This window comes from Gavia stellata, chromosome 30 (genome assembly GCF_030936135.1).
Source record: "Gavia stellata isolate bGavSte3 chromosome 30, bGavSte3.hap2, whole genome shotgun sequence".
Classification (NCBI taxonomy): domain Eukaryota; kingdom Metazoa; phylum Chordata; class Aves; order Gaviiformes; family Gaviidae; genus Gavia; species Gavia stellata.
The window spans coordinates 934,422-949,058 of record NC_082623.1 but is presented as its reverse complement, the minus strand read 5'-3'; the positions used below and the strand labels follow the sequence as shown (position 1 = coordinate 949,058).

General features: G+C 59.4%; 1 protein-coding gene across 1 annotated transcript; it reads right to left on the bottom strand.

The window, feature by feature from the left end:
- Window positions 1–429: 429 nt before the first annotated feature.
- SYT2 (synaptotagmin 2) lies at window positions 430–5,638 on the bottom strand. The gene is made up of 8 exons (XM_059830982.1): window positions 5,473–5,638; window positions 5,154–5,323; window positions 3,497–3,613; window positions 3,099–3,266; window positions 2,769–2,936; window positions 2,229–2,346; window positions 1,347–1,480; window positions 430–636 (listed from the first exon to the last, which is right to left on the bottom strand). Exons 1-8 carry the CDS (start codon window positions 5,636–5,638, stop codon window positions 430–432), a joined length of 1,248 nt encoding a protein of 415 aa, XP_059686965.1.
- Between the last annotated feature and the right edge of the window lie 8,999 nt (window positions 5,639–14,637).

The following is a 14,637-nucleotide window of genomic DNA, read 5'->3' as shown; positions in this document are numbered from 1 at the left end:
AGCACAGTGGGTCTGGTCATCTCACGCTATCAGGCTCCAGTATCACCTCCGTGCAACGTTCAATGGTTCCCCACGTGAACCCAAGGGAAGGACTTCAGCAGCGATGCTGCGGGCTGGTGACGCGGCCGCCGGGGAAGGCCCCAGGCATGACGATGGCTTTGCACCTGGAAGGGATGGCGGGCAGAGGCGATGGGACATGCAGCAGAAGGGAGCGATGCTGAAGAACAAAAAAGAACCATCCGTGTCTTTAACCTCTTCCCCTGGAAGCTATTGGGACTGTCTGGGAACCCTTCCACAGCCATCAAAGGGTATTTCAGCTTAAAACAGAACAAAAAAAAACAAAAACAAAGATTGCGTAACTGAGGTATCAGTAGCTCTGGGTCGCTTCGACTGTCCGCAGTGCCATGCCGTGCTGGCCGGCAGATCTTCCTATTTGTTCTTCCCGAGAGCTGCATCTACTTCTTCCTCTGGCTTCAGCGAGTGCCACTGGGCAATGGGCCGCCGGGGGTTGGCCAGCATGTCAGACCAGTGCCGCAGCTCTGTGCCGGTGGAGTTGCAGCCCGTGAAGATCTTGCCGATGGCTTCATTCTTCCCCAGCTTGTCGTAGTCCAGCACCGTGATGACCACTTGCACTTTCTAAAGGAGGAAACCTTCTTTAGAGGGGCAGAAAGGCACAGAGGCCGTGACTGCTCCACAGCCTCCATGCTGTCCCCAGCCCCGGGGTGGCTCAGCAGCGCACCCCAGGGATCCCCCAAAGCTGAGCCCTCTGTGGCCTGTTTTGGGGCAGGGTCCCCTCGATGCCCATAGCTTCCTCCACTTCCTTCCCCGAGGAGCCCAGGGCTGCAGAGCCACGGTGGGGGCCCAGCTCATCCTGACGTGGCCACCTGGGAAAGGGCACCAAGAGGTGGTGTGGGGCTGGGCAAGAGCTGCGGGCTACAGGGCTTGACAAGGCTGGGCTGGGGCAAGGGGCACGTGCAGGGGCTACTGCAGGACATGGAGCAGCAGAAGGCACCTACCAATGGTCCAAAATGCCCCTAGGACCACTGGGGGTCCCTGCTATGCCTGGGGCGAGCACTACAGGACCGGGAGCAAACAAAAGCCCCATTCCTGCTGCTAGCTGGGCTTGGGGGTTGCATCTCCTGTGGCTGCTGCCCAGCCTCCCACCTCGGCCCCTGCACCAGCTGCCCTCAGCATCAGCCCAGCCCCAGGGTGGGACCGGACGTATTTTATGGGTGACCAGACCAGAAGCTCGGCAGGAGCCGCTTAGGCCGGTGGGAAGACTTCTCCTGGGGGACTTCTCCCATCGGCCCACCCTGCCTGCCTCCCAGTGAAGTCATCGGACGAACCTGTATTTGCTCAAAGGGGATCTCAAAGCTGAAGGACTCGTTGAAGTAGGGGTTCAGAGTCTTCTTCTTGACTGTGGTCTTCTTCTTCTTCAACCTCTTGCCATTCTGCAGCAGGTGGATCTTCACGTAGGGATCTGGGGGTGGCAGAAGGGTGCATCAACCAGGGCGGAGATGCCCGGGAGACGTCTCAGCCCAGAATGAGGTGCACCGTGGGGTAAGGAGGCCTCCACGACTAAAGGTGTTCTGAGGTTTGTGGATGGAGGCCAAAGCCAAAATATTTGGGCTGGAGAGGATTTGTGGGAGTAACTGGCCAAGGGGTCCTGTGGGTCTCCTTGTAGGAGGGCTGGGAACAGTGGAGTGACATTGGTGGGTGCTGGCCTGTCACCCCCATTTCTGGAGCAGGACACCCCAGCAATAAAGCTGAACCCTTCCAGCCATGCAGGTACTGCTCTTCTCCTGGTTAAGGCAGGTCTGGAGAGAGCTGAGGACCCCTGGGCAGAGAGCTCAGCCCTGGGATGGAGATGGTAAGACTCTTCTAGCATAAAACATGCCATCGACTGAGGTCCTTAGCCCCAAGGCGAGGAGGAGCAGCACCAGGAGCAAATGGCAAAGGAGCATTTTCACCACCCGGGTCCTGCAGCGTCCTGGCCCTGGACACAGTGGCAGACCAAATTCAGTATGTCCTTCCTAAGGGTTGGGGGGGCTCATCCCATCCCCATCTCCCTTCGCCCCCCAGCCAAACCTTGGGCTGCCGCCAATGCAGGATGTCCCAGGCACTGGAGGGGGTTTCCCCAAGCCCTGCCAGACTGATGGACCCAGTGTCCTTCTCCAACACAACCCCAGGGCGGGGTGTGAGGAGGATGCCCACGAGCCCACACCCACCTGAGAGACCCCCGACATCCATCTTCTTCAGGTTCTTGGCCTCCAGGATGCAGACAGTGAGCTTCCCAGCCGTGGGCACGTACCGGAGGGAGATGCAGATGTCTCCTAGCTTCTCTGGCTGCCAAGCAGAGCAGGGAGCAGGCATCAAAGCCTTGCCAGTGCATCGTATCGCAGCGTTGGGACATGGTCCCACATGCAGGTCCCCCCAAACCCTGCTCAACCTTCAATGCAGGCACAAGCTGGCACCCCGTGCACCGGCACAAGGGTTTGATCACTTGGGTCTTGGGCAGGCCAGTCCCAGCACAGCACCCAAGACATTTATACTCTTCATTTTTGTTACAGAAAGGCTTTTGCATGGGGGAACAACAGGGGCGGATCCTGCCCAGCGTTCATGGCCAGGACATGCATGGCATGCAGGTAGGACCCCACAGCGATCACCATCCCGAGCACTGTGGGATCACCCAGAAAGCAGAGCACATCTCAACCCCCCTGGCCAAGGGTTTCAGCTGGCCGAGGGCCTTGCGCCGGCCCTGCTCTCACCTCCTCCTTCTCACCACTCTGCAGGTCCCGCCACTCCTCGATGGGCTGGCCCAGGTCCACCGTGTTCATGGGTACCTTCACCTCACCAATGATGTCGTGCTTGGAGAAGCGATCAAAGTCATAGATGGCCATCACCAGCGTCTTCCCACCCAGTTCCTGGTAGGGGACCTGCACAAAGAAGACCACCGGGCTGGCAACGAGCTCAGAGGAGCCCAAGCAGGGACCGCCTGCTCCCAGCAGCGAGGGTCAAAGTACAGGACTGGGACACAGTCAGGAGGAAAGATGGGAGTGGGACTCAAAGTCCCATGTGGTGGGTAGGAAGGGGCTCACCTTGAAGGTGAAGGTCTCGTTGAAGGCAGGGTTGAGTGTCTTCTTCTGCACTTTGGTCTCATACTTTTTCTTCTTGTCAGGGAGCAGGAACACCTTGACGTACGGGTCCGAGGTGCCGCCCATGTCCAAAGCTGGCAGTTCGGCAGCTTGGAGGATCCCCACTGTCAGCTGGAGGGGGGAGAGGGGTGTCTTCAGCGAGCTGACCCAGCTACACACTGCAGATGCCAAGGGCTTGTCTCCAGCCCAATGTGGGGCAGCACTCCCCATGGCACAGCACCCAGCTCTCCGCTCCCTCCCATGCCACCTAGGTCCAATAGGGAGACTTCTCCTCTGAAATACCCTCCCTGGGCAAACTCCACGCCCCCACCTCCTCAGGTGAGCCCCAGCCCCTCCATCACCTGGTTCGCCTGGAAATCGTAGTCCAGCGAGAACTGCAGCTTGCCCAGGTTCTCCGGCTCCTTCTCCTCCTCCTCACCTTCCCCCTCCGTCAGACCCATCTCCGCATCATCATCATCCTGTTGATCCTGCAACAGCAGCCGAGATGCCCGGCTCAGCGGCAGGGTCACAGCCCAGCATGACTGTTCCCACACCACTGGGGAACTCCGGCACCCCAGTCCTACTGGCTTCTCAACCCCCTGGGTTCTCCCCATGAGGGGCAAGGAGACCCCCCGCACTGGGGACGTAAAGCGCTGGTAAAGCAGCCCTGGGGTGGCACCAGCTCTGCCCACAACCACGCAGCTGCCGGGAAGCTGGGGAGCCCCCAGGCTGCTCGGTGCTGGTCCAGCCGTGACGGCGTGGGGGGGGGGGCTGCCTCGGGGCACTGGGACAGGGGGGGTCAGCTCCAGTGGAGGGAGGTTTGGTGCTTGTATGGGGGGGGGCTGCAGGCAAGCAACCTACTGCAAAGGGTGCAGGGATACTCTGCTCCCCCAACCCATGCTTGGGGGAGCACTGCAGCCGGTGCTAAGGGCTTAGCAGGGCAATTTTATTAACTTAGTAATAGAGATACAACACAATTCCCCTATGTCTAAGGCAAAGCCACCCCTCTCCACGGCTCTCCAAGCCATGGTCCACGGGGTGGGAGCTTCAGCCCCGTATCACCTCTCCGATGTGTCCCCAGGTCCCCCATCCCACCCTGGAAGCAGCCGATGGAGAAGGACACTCGGGGTAGCACCTACCATGAAGGGCGTCCCGGGACAGAGAGGGAACACGCAGACAGGGCAGCAGGGAGGGAGGACGGTGAGAGCAGTGGGAAGGAAGAGAGCTACGTTAGAGAGAGCATCGACAAGGGACCCACGGCGAGGTGGGGAATGGGGGTTTGTATGGCCCCGTTGAGCCCCAGGGAACGGCAGCCCTCGCCCTCCCTTGGGGTATCCCACCCCACATCTCCCACCACCGCGGGGGCATGCAGACGGGCAAGTGTGACGGAGCATCCCCACTCAGTGCTCGTCTCTCCAGCCCTGCCCACATGCCCGTGGTACCCCTGTGGCTCTGAAGAGCAGGAATGGACACCCAAAATCTCCCACCCCCTCCAAATGGCCCTGGGTTGGGCTGATGAATTGAAATGGCCAGGATCGCCCCAAACTCTCTGGTACCAAAGCCTCCTTCCCGTTGTCCCTTCCTGGCCCCCCAGGATGGGGAGATGGTCCCAGCTCTGCTCCATGCACCAGCACCTGCCTCTTGAGCACTGGCTTTTTGGGGACCCCCTAAACTGGTGGGGGTTTTGCCCTGGTGGTCCTCCCCTCTCTACTAAAGGCACAGAGAAATAAGAGGGCAACTCAGAGAGAGAGACAAGGGATTAAATTAACATTTGCTGATTCAGGTGAAGCATCAGTCTGTCCAGGGCAGCCTGAGCCTGGTCCCATCCAGGCCACCAGGCACTGGAATAGGACAGTGCTGCTGACTCAGCTCCAGGTTTCCCATCCCAGGATACTGGTGGCTCCATCCTCCTCTGCTGCCTGAGCTACAAGTGCCCCAACACAGTTTGTAACTCAACCAGAGGGGTTGTCCTACAACACCTAGCGCAGGGCAAGGCCAAGCAGTCCCGAAGGACGTCACCTGGTTGCCCGACTTCATGTCCTTCATGTTCATGGCGTTCTTCATGCCTTTGCCCTTCTCCTTCTTGTTCTTCTTCTTCTTGCAGCAGCACTTCTTGCAGATGCAGAAGCAGCAGGTGAGGATGAGGAGTCCGGCTACCACCGCGATGGCGATGAGGGCCCAGGGTGGCACTGTGGGCAAAAGCCAGTGTTGTCATCAGCCCCGCAGCTCCCTCCTGGCCACAGCTACCCCACCGCCTTGTCCCACGTGCTGCACCGGGACTGGACTGGTGGTGGGGTCACAGGGAAAGGGATACCTGGAAAAGGAGGCAGCTACTCACAAGGGATCTTGTTGAGCTCATTCATGAACTTGTCCCTCAGCTTGGTAAACATGTCCTCCTTGCTCTCGCCTGGCCCTGCAGCCTCGGTGGAGTTCTCCATCGTGGCCATGGGCATCGTGGTGGCCGTGGCCTCCGGAGCCATCATGGACGCTTGCTTGAATGTCATGGTGGGTCAGGGGCTCCCTGAAACACAACGTCGCCTTGGTGGTCACCCAAGTCCCTGCTGCCCTTCCCGTGCCCAGGCTGCCTCCCTGGGCAGCCGTCTGCACCGAGGACAGCATCTGCATTGACAGCAGGGCTACAGCAGGGCACTTGATCTTCTGCTAGAGGGGCATAGAGCCCACCGGTTATAAAGGACATGAGAGACCGGAGCCCTGGATTCCCTCACAAGTGATGGGAAGCCCAGTCGACCCCCATGTTTCCTGGCCCTTGACATCTCCAAAGCCACCAGGAGCATCACCCAGCATCATGTCAATGCTGGTGCTGGCTTGGAGCCTCCCGGGCACACTCCTAGGGGGAGGTTTGCCCAGCGAGGCCCCATGGGGTGAGGGAAAGGATGTGTGCATCCCCAGGAAAGATGAGCAAGGTTAGTTTGGACAAAGCCAGCTCCCCCCTGCCCCCCGCTTTTCTCAGGCAGGGACCCAGGCATTGGGCACCTGCAGACCCAACACATGGCAGCAGCCAGACTTCGCTTCATGCAGGAACCCAGCACTGGTGTGGGACCCTCCAGACTTTATCCCAGCCCTGGGAGAACTTCCAAGGATGGGAACAGGAGAGGAGCAGTGCAGTGCTCCCCAGGGAGCTTTTGCAAGGCACAGTTTCATGGCAGATGAAAGCCGGGAAGAGCTGGCTCTACACAGCCATGGCGGGCTCAGTGTGACCGTCCAAGGGCCAACCCTTTCACCATGTCACAGGTACCATGACCCAGCTCTGGACCTAAAGTGCGTCCATGACCCTGCTCCAGCCCCAAAGTGTCTCTCTCACCTGGCAGAAGACAAGCTTGAAAAGGGAAGATCAGAGCAGGCAAGAAGCCAAGGGAATTAATAGTGTCAGTGGGACTAAGGAAAAGAAAAGGTTCTCCAGTGGGGGAAGCAAAGAGCTGAGCAGGAGTGCAGATAACCGAGGAAGGAGTTTCTGGGGGCTGAGCTCTGGCATGGGAGGAACCCCCTTTCTTGCATGTCTTCTCCCCGCTCAGTAAAGCGGGGATGATGCCCAGGGCATCATCCCCTGGCACTGGCTGCTCTTCCGTTCTCCCCACAGCAGCAATAAAGGAGTGTTCTCACCTCAAAAAGTCAGTCAGAGAGACCTGTGGGCTTTCCTGCCCCGAAATGGCTCTGCCACACCATCTCCAGCTGCCTCTTGGGTCAATCATGCACTGAGTTACCCAGTGCTCAGCTCCACACCCACACACCTTCCTCCTGTGCTGCAGCTCCTGGGGGTGGTGCTGGGGGGCGACGGGGTGGGGGGGGGCTGGGGACACCCCGCACGAGGTAGAGGCAGCCCTTCTCACACCAAAACGGGCTAACTATGTGACTCCCTCCCTGCCAAGGGCCCTGCTGCAAGCGCAGGCTTCACCACCCCAACATCTTGATCGACAGCCGGCTGAATATGAGCCAGCAGTGTGCCCAGGTGGCCAAGAAGGCCAACAGCATCCTGGCCTGTATCAGAAATGGTGTGGCCAGCAGGAGTAGGGAGGTGATCATGCCCCTGTACTCGGCGCTGGTGAGGCTGCACCTCGAATGCTGTGTTCACTTTTGGGTCCCTCACTCCAAGAAGGACATTGAGGTGCTGGAGCGTGTCCAGAGAAGGGCGACGGAGCTGGTGAGGGGTCTGGAGCACAAGTCTGATGAGGAGCGGCTGAGGGAGCTGGGGTTGTTCAGTCTGGAGAAGAGGAGGCTGAGGGGAGACCTCATCGCTCTCTACAACTGCCTGAAAGGGGGTTGTGGTGAGGTGGGTGTTGGTCTCTTCTCCCATGTAACTAGCGATAGACAAGAGGAAATGGCCTCAAGTTGCGCCAGGGGAGGTTCAGGCTGGATATTAGGAAAAATGTCTTTCCTGAGAGAGTGGTGAAGCACTGGAAGAGGCTGCCCAGGGAGGTGGTGGAGTCCCCATCACTGGAGGTGTTCAAGGAACATGTGGACGTGGCGTTGCAGGACATGGTTTAGTGGTGGACTTGGCAGGGTTAGGTTTACGGTTGGACTTGATGATCTTTTCCAACCCAAATGATTCTATGATTCTGTGACTCTATCTCTGCTTAGAAAAAGCTACAGAAACCAACAGCAGGGCTGAGGTTTCCCAGGCTGCTGGCAGCGTCTGGTTGACTTACTTAAAGACCAGGCTGGTGGCAGGTCTTGCTCCTGGGGGGAAGGTCCCCAGGCCCCACCAGACCCCCCCATCGCCCCAGCCCTGGGAGCCAATCTGGGCTGTGGCACAACGCCTCCTCGCAATATCCCAGGGCCTCAGACTAGCCGGGAGCATCACCTCTCATTTCATCCTTCATTCCTTCCAACAGCAGCATTTGCAGTGGAAATGCAAAAAGTTATGGAAAACAAAAGCATCCGGCACCAGCACCGCTGGGAGCAACAGGACCCACCCCGGCAGCCGCACAGGGGACAGGGTGGCTGGAGAAACCCCTTTGCCGGCTCATGGTTGGGTTCATCCTCTCTCCACACACCTCTCCGTGAGTGGCAAGTCGGGCGACAGCCCAAACTGAGAGTAAAACCCAGCATGATCTCCTCTAGGATCAAGCTTGGAGGCAGAGCTGTTGGGATCCATCCCGGCTGGGCAGAGGAAAGAGCTGCTGTAAATAACCCTTCTGCAGGTGGGGAGCTTGGGGGCTACTTTTTATCTGGTTTGGGGCTTTTTTGGGGGTCCTTCCTGGATTTTGAAACCCTGCATGTGTTTTCCACAGCCACGCGTATCAGAAACTCGCTTTAGCAGTGCCAGGAGTGACTCCCAGTTTGTCTGCAATGGGCACAAAACACCTCTTTATTGTAAAAGCACCAACTACTGTAAATCAGAGGCCAAATTGCAACAGCAAAGGCAATACTCAGCTGGAAAACATTGCCGGTGCCCGTTGATGGAAGTTTGCAAGACACTTTTTTGCAAGCCCGTGCCACCCCTGAGCATCCCCAAGAGCTGCTCCAGTAGCCAGACCCTGCTGTCAAACGGCTCCATTACTCTCTTTCCCCGTGTTTTTAATGAGCTCAGCATCTTCCTGATGCCACAAAAGCTTCGTGAAAGGCAAGAGGCAAAACAAGCAAACCTCGAAGACACGGATTCAGTTGAGCTCATGTTTTAGGGGACCTGGGCCAGGAATTTTGGTTGCCTGAGGTTATCAACCCACAACTTGGCCAGGACACAGAAGTGATAAAGGTCCAGCAAATGCCATCCCTGGGTGAGTCCCACAGCCCCCGTTGGCGCAGGAGGGCGGTGGAGGATCAGTGCTCATGCTCACACAGTGCAACAGTGAGGGGATGGAGATGTGACCTTGTCACATGGGGCATGAAGATGGTTGGATGAGATCAGCCAAGACACCAACACTTCGGTATCTTCCCAGAGGCTCTTTCAAGTCTCCCAGATTTTTCTTGCAGTCACCCGCATGTCCAGCCCCAAAGGTTTCGGGCAAATGGTGGGGTCCAGTCCTGCTCTGGGCCCACGGCGGATGAGGGACATTGATGGCATCAGAAGGGACTCATCCAGGAGTGACCCATCTTGGCTGGGTACCTCCTGCAGCGCAGCCGAGGAGGCTGCTCAGGGCTGTCTCTGCAGAGTGGGCCGGGTCCCAAGAGGGCACCGCAGGGTCCGTCCACCCAAGGCGATGCCAGATCCCTGCCTGACCTCAGGCCTCATGTGTGGGAGATGGTAATTCAGAGGATGCAACCACCGAGGTCCTGGAACTCAGGAGCATCCCTCCTCCCCAGTCTGCAGCTCTGAGAACAGCATGGACCATGATCACCAGCTCCTCCTGTGGACTTATTAATCTTGGACATCTGTGGAGGTCAACCTGCTTGGACCTGCTCTGCATGGAGCCCCCCAAATATGCTGAGCATCTAAGAGGCTCTCCACACTCCACCAGCTCTTTCTGCCCCCCTTGGACCTCAGACACAGCCACCTTCGTGCCCAGTGGCATGGCTATAACCACTGCAAACACCAAAATCAGCATCACTCAGCCACCATGTGGCAACCAACTCCCCGTAACTCGGCTGCGGATGGTGCCAGCGGGGCTGGAGCAATGTGCTGGAGCTGCCCCACAGCCACCACATCCTGCTCTGGGGTGAATCAGGAGCTGCTGTATTTAACCCCTTGCCCCACAGAGGGTTATTTAATGCAGAGGGCTACGAGGGCTCCCCAAACCTTGCCAGTGGGCAAGGACACACAGTCGCCTTTCATTTTTTCACCTGTCTGCTGGAGTCACTGTCGGTGCCGGCAGCTCAACATCCTAAGGGCCGAGTGGCACTGGGAGCTGTGGGCATCCTTGCAAACCGGCCCACTGGGAAGAAAGGTTAGAAGAATCAAGGAACAGAATAGAATCATTTAGTTTGGAAAAGACCTTTAAGATCATCAAGTCCAACCATAAACCTAACCCTGACAAGTCCACTTGTCTCGGTGTCCCTTTTTTTAGGGGGTGACAGGGATGGGGACCGGGATGGGAGGCTGTCCCTAGCTTGCCACATGGCCAGCAGCTCCCCACAGCCCCGCTACGATCTCACGGTTGCTTTCCATCCCACAAACCCAACCCTTAGACGGGGTTTTTACCCTCGTGGGGCAGCCAGAGCATTTCCAAGTGGTGCTTTTGCTGCAAAAAGAGCAAGACGAGGGAGTTTTTCCCCGTCATGGCGCTGGGGTTTGCTAGGAGGAAAGCAGAGCTGCCGGAGTTGCCGCAGGCAGGAGAGCAGCTGCTGCCTGGGGCAGCCTGGACGCTTTCCAGCTCGTTGCAGGCGAGGCAGTGTTTTTGCAACGCTGACTCCCCGACCGGACCTGTATTTCTGTGCAAACGGCAATGTCTGCCAAAGCGGGATGGGAGCGAGCTCTGCAGGCAGCTGGGTTTGGGAAGCAGAAAAAGGCCGGGCAGGGCTGAGCACCCACGGTGGGGGATGCTGCCGCCTGCCCCGAACCCCGAGCCCCAAGCAACGGCACCCAAGAAAGAGCTGTGAGGCAGCAGCTTTGCAGGGCCCCGGGCACGGGGCAATGCCCCTCTCCTGCCCCCCCAGGTGCTGGATCCTGCACCCCAGGTCAGGGCGAGGTGGAGTCCTGGGTCTGCCCTGCACCCACAGACACAGGGCAGGCCCCCGAAGCCCTGCAAGCGCCCATGGGTGCACAGCAAGGACAGGGAGTGCAACGCAAGGGTGCCGGCAGGGTGGGGGGACCCCAGGGAGCACCCTGACACGATGCAGCCCACGGCACCCGCTCTGCACCCAAACGTGCGGTACAGAGTGGGCAGCACCCAGCGCAGCACGCCCAGCCAAGCCAATCCCCCTCCAGCACCCACGTCCTTGGACACGCAGCGTGGCCCTCTGGGGTGGGGGGGGGCTCCCCGTGCCGCAGGCTTGGGGCTGCGGCAGCCCCGCTGCAGCGCTCTGCAGCACAGCAAGGCGCAGGCTGCGATTGCGATGCTGCTCACATCCCGCTGCACACACCGCCCCGGCCCAGCGGAGCTGCGATCCCCGGGGATGGAGCAGCATGGCAGGGGCACAGCAACGGGCGCGGGGTGCTGAGCACCTGCAGCGTGGCATGTGCTTCAGCCCGTATATGTGCAAGTGCACGCATGCACACATGTGCAAGTGCTTGTGCATGGGGAGGAATGCAAATGCTGATGCGGTGTACGTGCGTCTGTGCACGTGTGCGAGTGTGTAGGTATGGGGTGTGCGTGTGTGCAAATGCTGGTGCATGGGATGTGCATGCATATCTGTGCACACGTGCAAGCGCATGGGATATGCAAGCATGTATGAGGGTCTGCACACACGTGCCGTGCAGTGTGCAAGCATGTCCGTGCAAGTGCTTGTGCACAGGGTATGCGCGCATGTGTGTGCAAGTGCTGACAGCTGTGTACACGTGTATGAGCACATCTGTTCATGGATGTGTCAGGGTGCACGTGCTTGTGCACACACGCAGCACTCGTGTGGCTCTGCAAGCACTCGTGCACATGGGCATGCATGTACCCACATGGGTGTGCGCATGCCAGTGCCTGCAGTCTGCGTAAGAGCTTGCATGTAGCTATATTTGTTCACGCGTCCTCTGCGTGCATGTGTGTGCACAGCTGCTCATGAGTCATGTTTGCACGTGTGTGCATGAGTGTGCACATGTGTGGGCGCTGCTGGAAGGGCCCGGTGCACAAAGCATGGAGCACCCAGGCATTTGTGTGTCTGCATGTGCACATTTACCATGGAAACTCCTGCATGTTGGGGGGGCACCAAGAGAGTGTGTCCCCCCTCTCAGTGCCGCCGCGAGCAGCTGCTGATTAATTTCTGGAAATAATTTATAACGCAATAAGGAAAAACCCACCCAGCAGGTGCAGGAGCCCCGGGCGACACGGGGGACCACAGGGGGACGAGCTGTGGCGCAGGCACTTGGCCAGAGGAAACGCTGCCTTGGGGGCGTTATTTGGGGGCTTTTGGGCACTGCCCATGGCTGGGGGTTGCAGGCAACATCAGACCTTGCTGCAGTGGCTATTTTTGAACAGGGTGAGCTAATTAGCGTCATTAATTACTCTGTCACCTGCCCCAGAAGCCTGTGTACTCACTGGGCGCTGGTGGAGCTGAGGACTGGGGGGAAACTGAGGCACGGGAGGGGCTGGGGCGGGGGGGGTGGGACATGGGCTCATGGAGACCCTGTTCCTGCCCCCCCTCCTGGGTCCCCTAGAGCCCCGTAGGACATAACAGCCCCTGCCACAGGGATGGGGGGGGGGGGCTGATCCTGCCCCCCACATGAGGGGCCAGGGTTAGGCAATGTGGGGCTGGGTGTCGGGTGCCTTGGGGCAGGTGTGGGGCAGGGCCATGCAGGGGCAGCCTGGGTGGGTTGGGGGCAGCCAGGGTGCAGCATGTGGGGCAGGCTGTGCTGCAGTGTATGGGGCAAGAAGGGCAGCCAGTGGGGCAATGAGTCCTTGGGCTCATCCCCTCTCTGCCACCGCCTCACCGGGTGTCCTTGGTCACATCCCCTTGTCCCCCACCACGCACGGCGCAGATACAAGCAGGACAGCCCAACCCCACGGCTGTGGGTGCAAAGCCTCTCCCAGTCCCACAGAGCAGATTCCTGGGCAGACGGGCCCGTCCCAGCACCCTGATTCTGTTCCAGCACTCTGACCCTGTCCAACGCCGGGCCAGGCCACCCTGGTGCTGCTGGGAGGGTGTCAGGGTGGCCGTGCGGCGCGGGGGGCCTCCGCCGGCAGCACTGCAATGCAGTCCTGCTCAGGCTCCGCTTGCCTTTTTTTTTTTTTTTTTTGCAATTTTTCTTTTTTTTTTTTTTCCCCTGCTTTTTGCAAGCTGCGGCAGCCGCTGGCGGGGCCGGCGCAGCCGTGGGAGCCATCCTGGCTGGAGGCAGGAAGGGAGCTCGGCCCCCTGCTATCCCCGCTGCACCCTCAAACACCGCTCAGCCGCCCCCACCGAGGACATTCGCTGCGATTCCACCAGTGCTTGAAGTTTCCTCTTTATTCCTCCTGCAAAACTGTACTGGTTTGGAGCTGCCCCCACCGCCCCCCCCGCCATCCCTCTGCCAAGACCCCACTGTCTTAAGGACATAAATAAATAAAGCCCGTTATAAATAACCATTTCTATCAGTCCTTGGCCCAAGAACAAGCGTGGGTTAAGGCATCATTAATAAGCACCGGCTGGGAAGGGGAGTGTGCTGGCTGGGAAGGGGCTCTCACCACCCCCCTGCCCTGCTAACCCCTGGGGACCCCCCCCAGCTCCTCCCTGGGGAGCAGCACCCATCAGGGCATGCTGACATGTATGGTACGACCCACCCTGCACCCTCCAAAACAGCCTGGAGCTCCCCACGCAGCCGGACAGGGTGGGCTTTGCCCAGGCGGCTGCTGTGGAGACCCCACGTGCCAGCCAGTGGGGAGCATGACCCCCCGCCATGGTGCATCACCCATGCACCCAAATGACACTGCCCCTGCGGCATGTTGTCCCCGCAGCCCCCCCGGGTGCCGCCCCCAGACCCCCTGCGAATTATCCTGCACCCTGCACCACCTTGCTCCGGACCCCCAATGCATGACCCCTGCACCCCCTGTGCCTTATCCTGCACCCTGCAGTGCAGTACCCCAAATCCACCACTGCAGCACCCCCACATCCCACAGGACATTACCCCGTGGCCCCATCCTGCAGCTTCCCAGACCCCCTAACACATCATCCCCCCAGTGCATAACCCTGCAGGCTGCATCACCCCCAGACCCCCTAATACATCCCCCTGCACCCCGCGGTGTGTCACCCTGTATCCCCCAATGCATTGCCCCCCAGCTGGTGGCCCCCCCCAGCTGCAAACATCTGGCCTAGAAGGAGCCACCAGGTCCCATCTCCAGCACAGCCCCCCCAGGGGCCGTATCCAGCACCCCCCCTCCAGGCGTATCCCCCATCACCACCAAAATCCTACCCCGACCCCCCCTCGCTATTAGACCCCAAAACGAGCCCCGTCGGGGCTTTGGCCCCTGGCTGGTGTAAGCCCCTCCAGCTCCATCGCCTTGGCAGGGGCTCTGCTGATTTACACCACGGGGGGGGGAACTGGCTCCTGCTCAACCGTGCTCCAAAGGGGTGAGCCCCGCTCCCCCGTTTACACGGAGCCAGTGCAATTAAAAGCCGGGCTGGGTTTCGTTTGCCGGCAGCACCCCAAGGTCTGGCGGGATGGCAAGCCCAGGCTGGAGCCAGCGATCCCATCTCCATCCATCCCAGCGGCATTTCCTGTATTGGGAAAAGGAGTTTTGACCCTGGAAAATCCCTTTCACAAGCCCTTCATCCCTCCTCCTCCTGCAAAAGGCTCCGTCCCAGAGAGACCTGGGACTGCTGCAAGCCAAAAAAAGGGGGTTTGGGGTTTCTCCAACAATGGTCCCTTTGGCAGAGCATCGCGGGTACCCGCTGCCCCGGGCAGAGGCTCCTCTGCCTCCGCACCCACCGACGGGACAGGGCGGGAGATGGTTGGAGAGGGGAGTTTATAAGGGAGAATTCTTCGGCT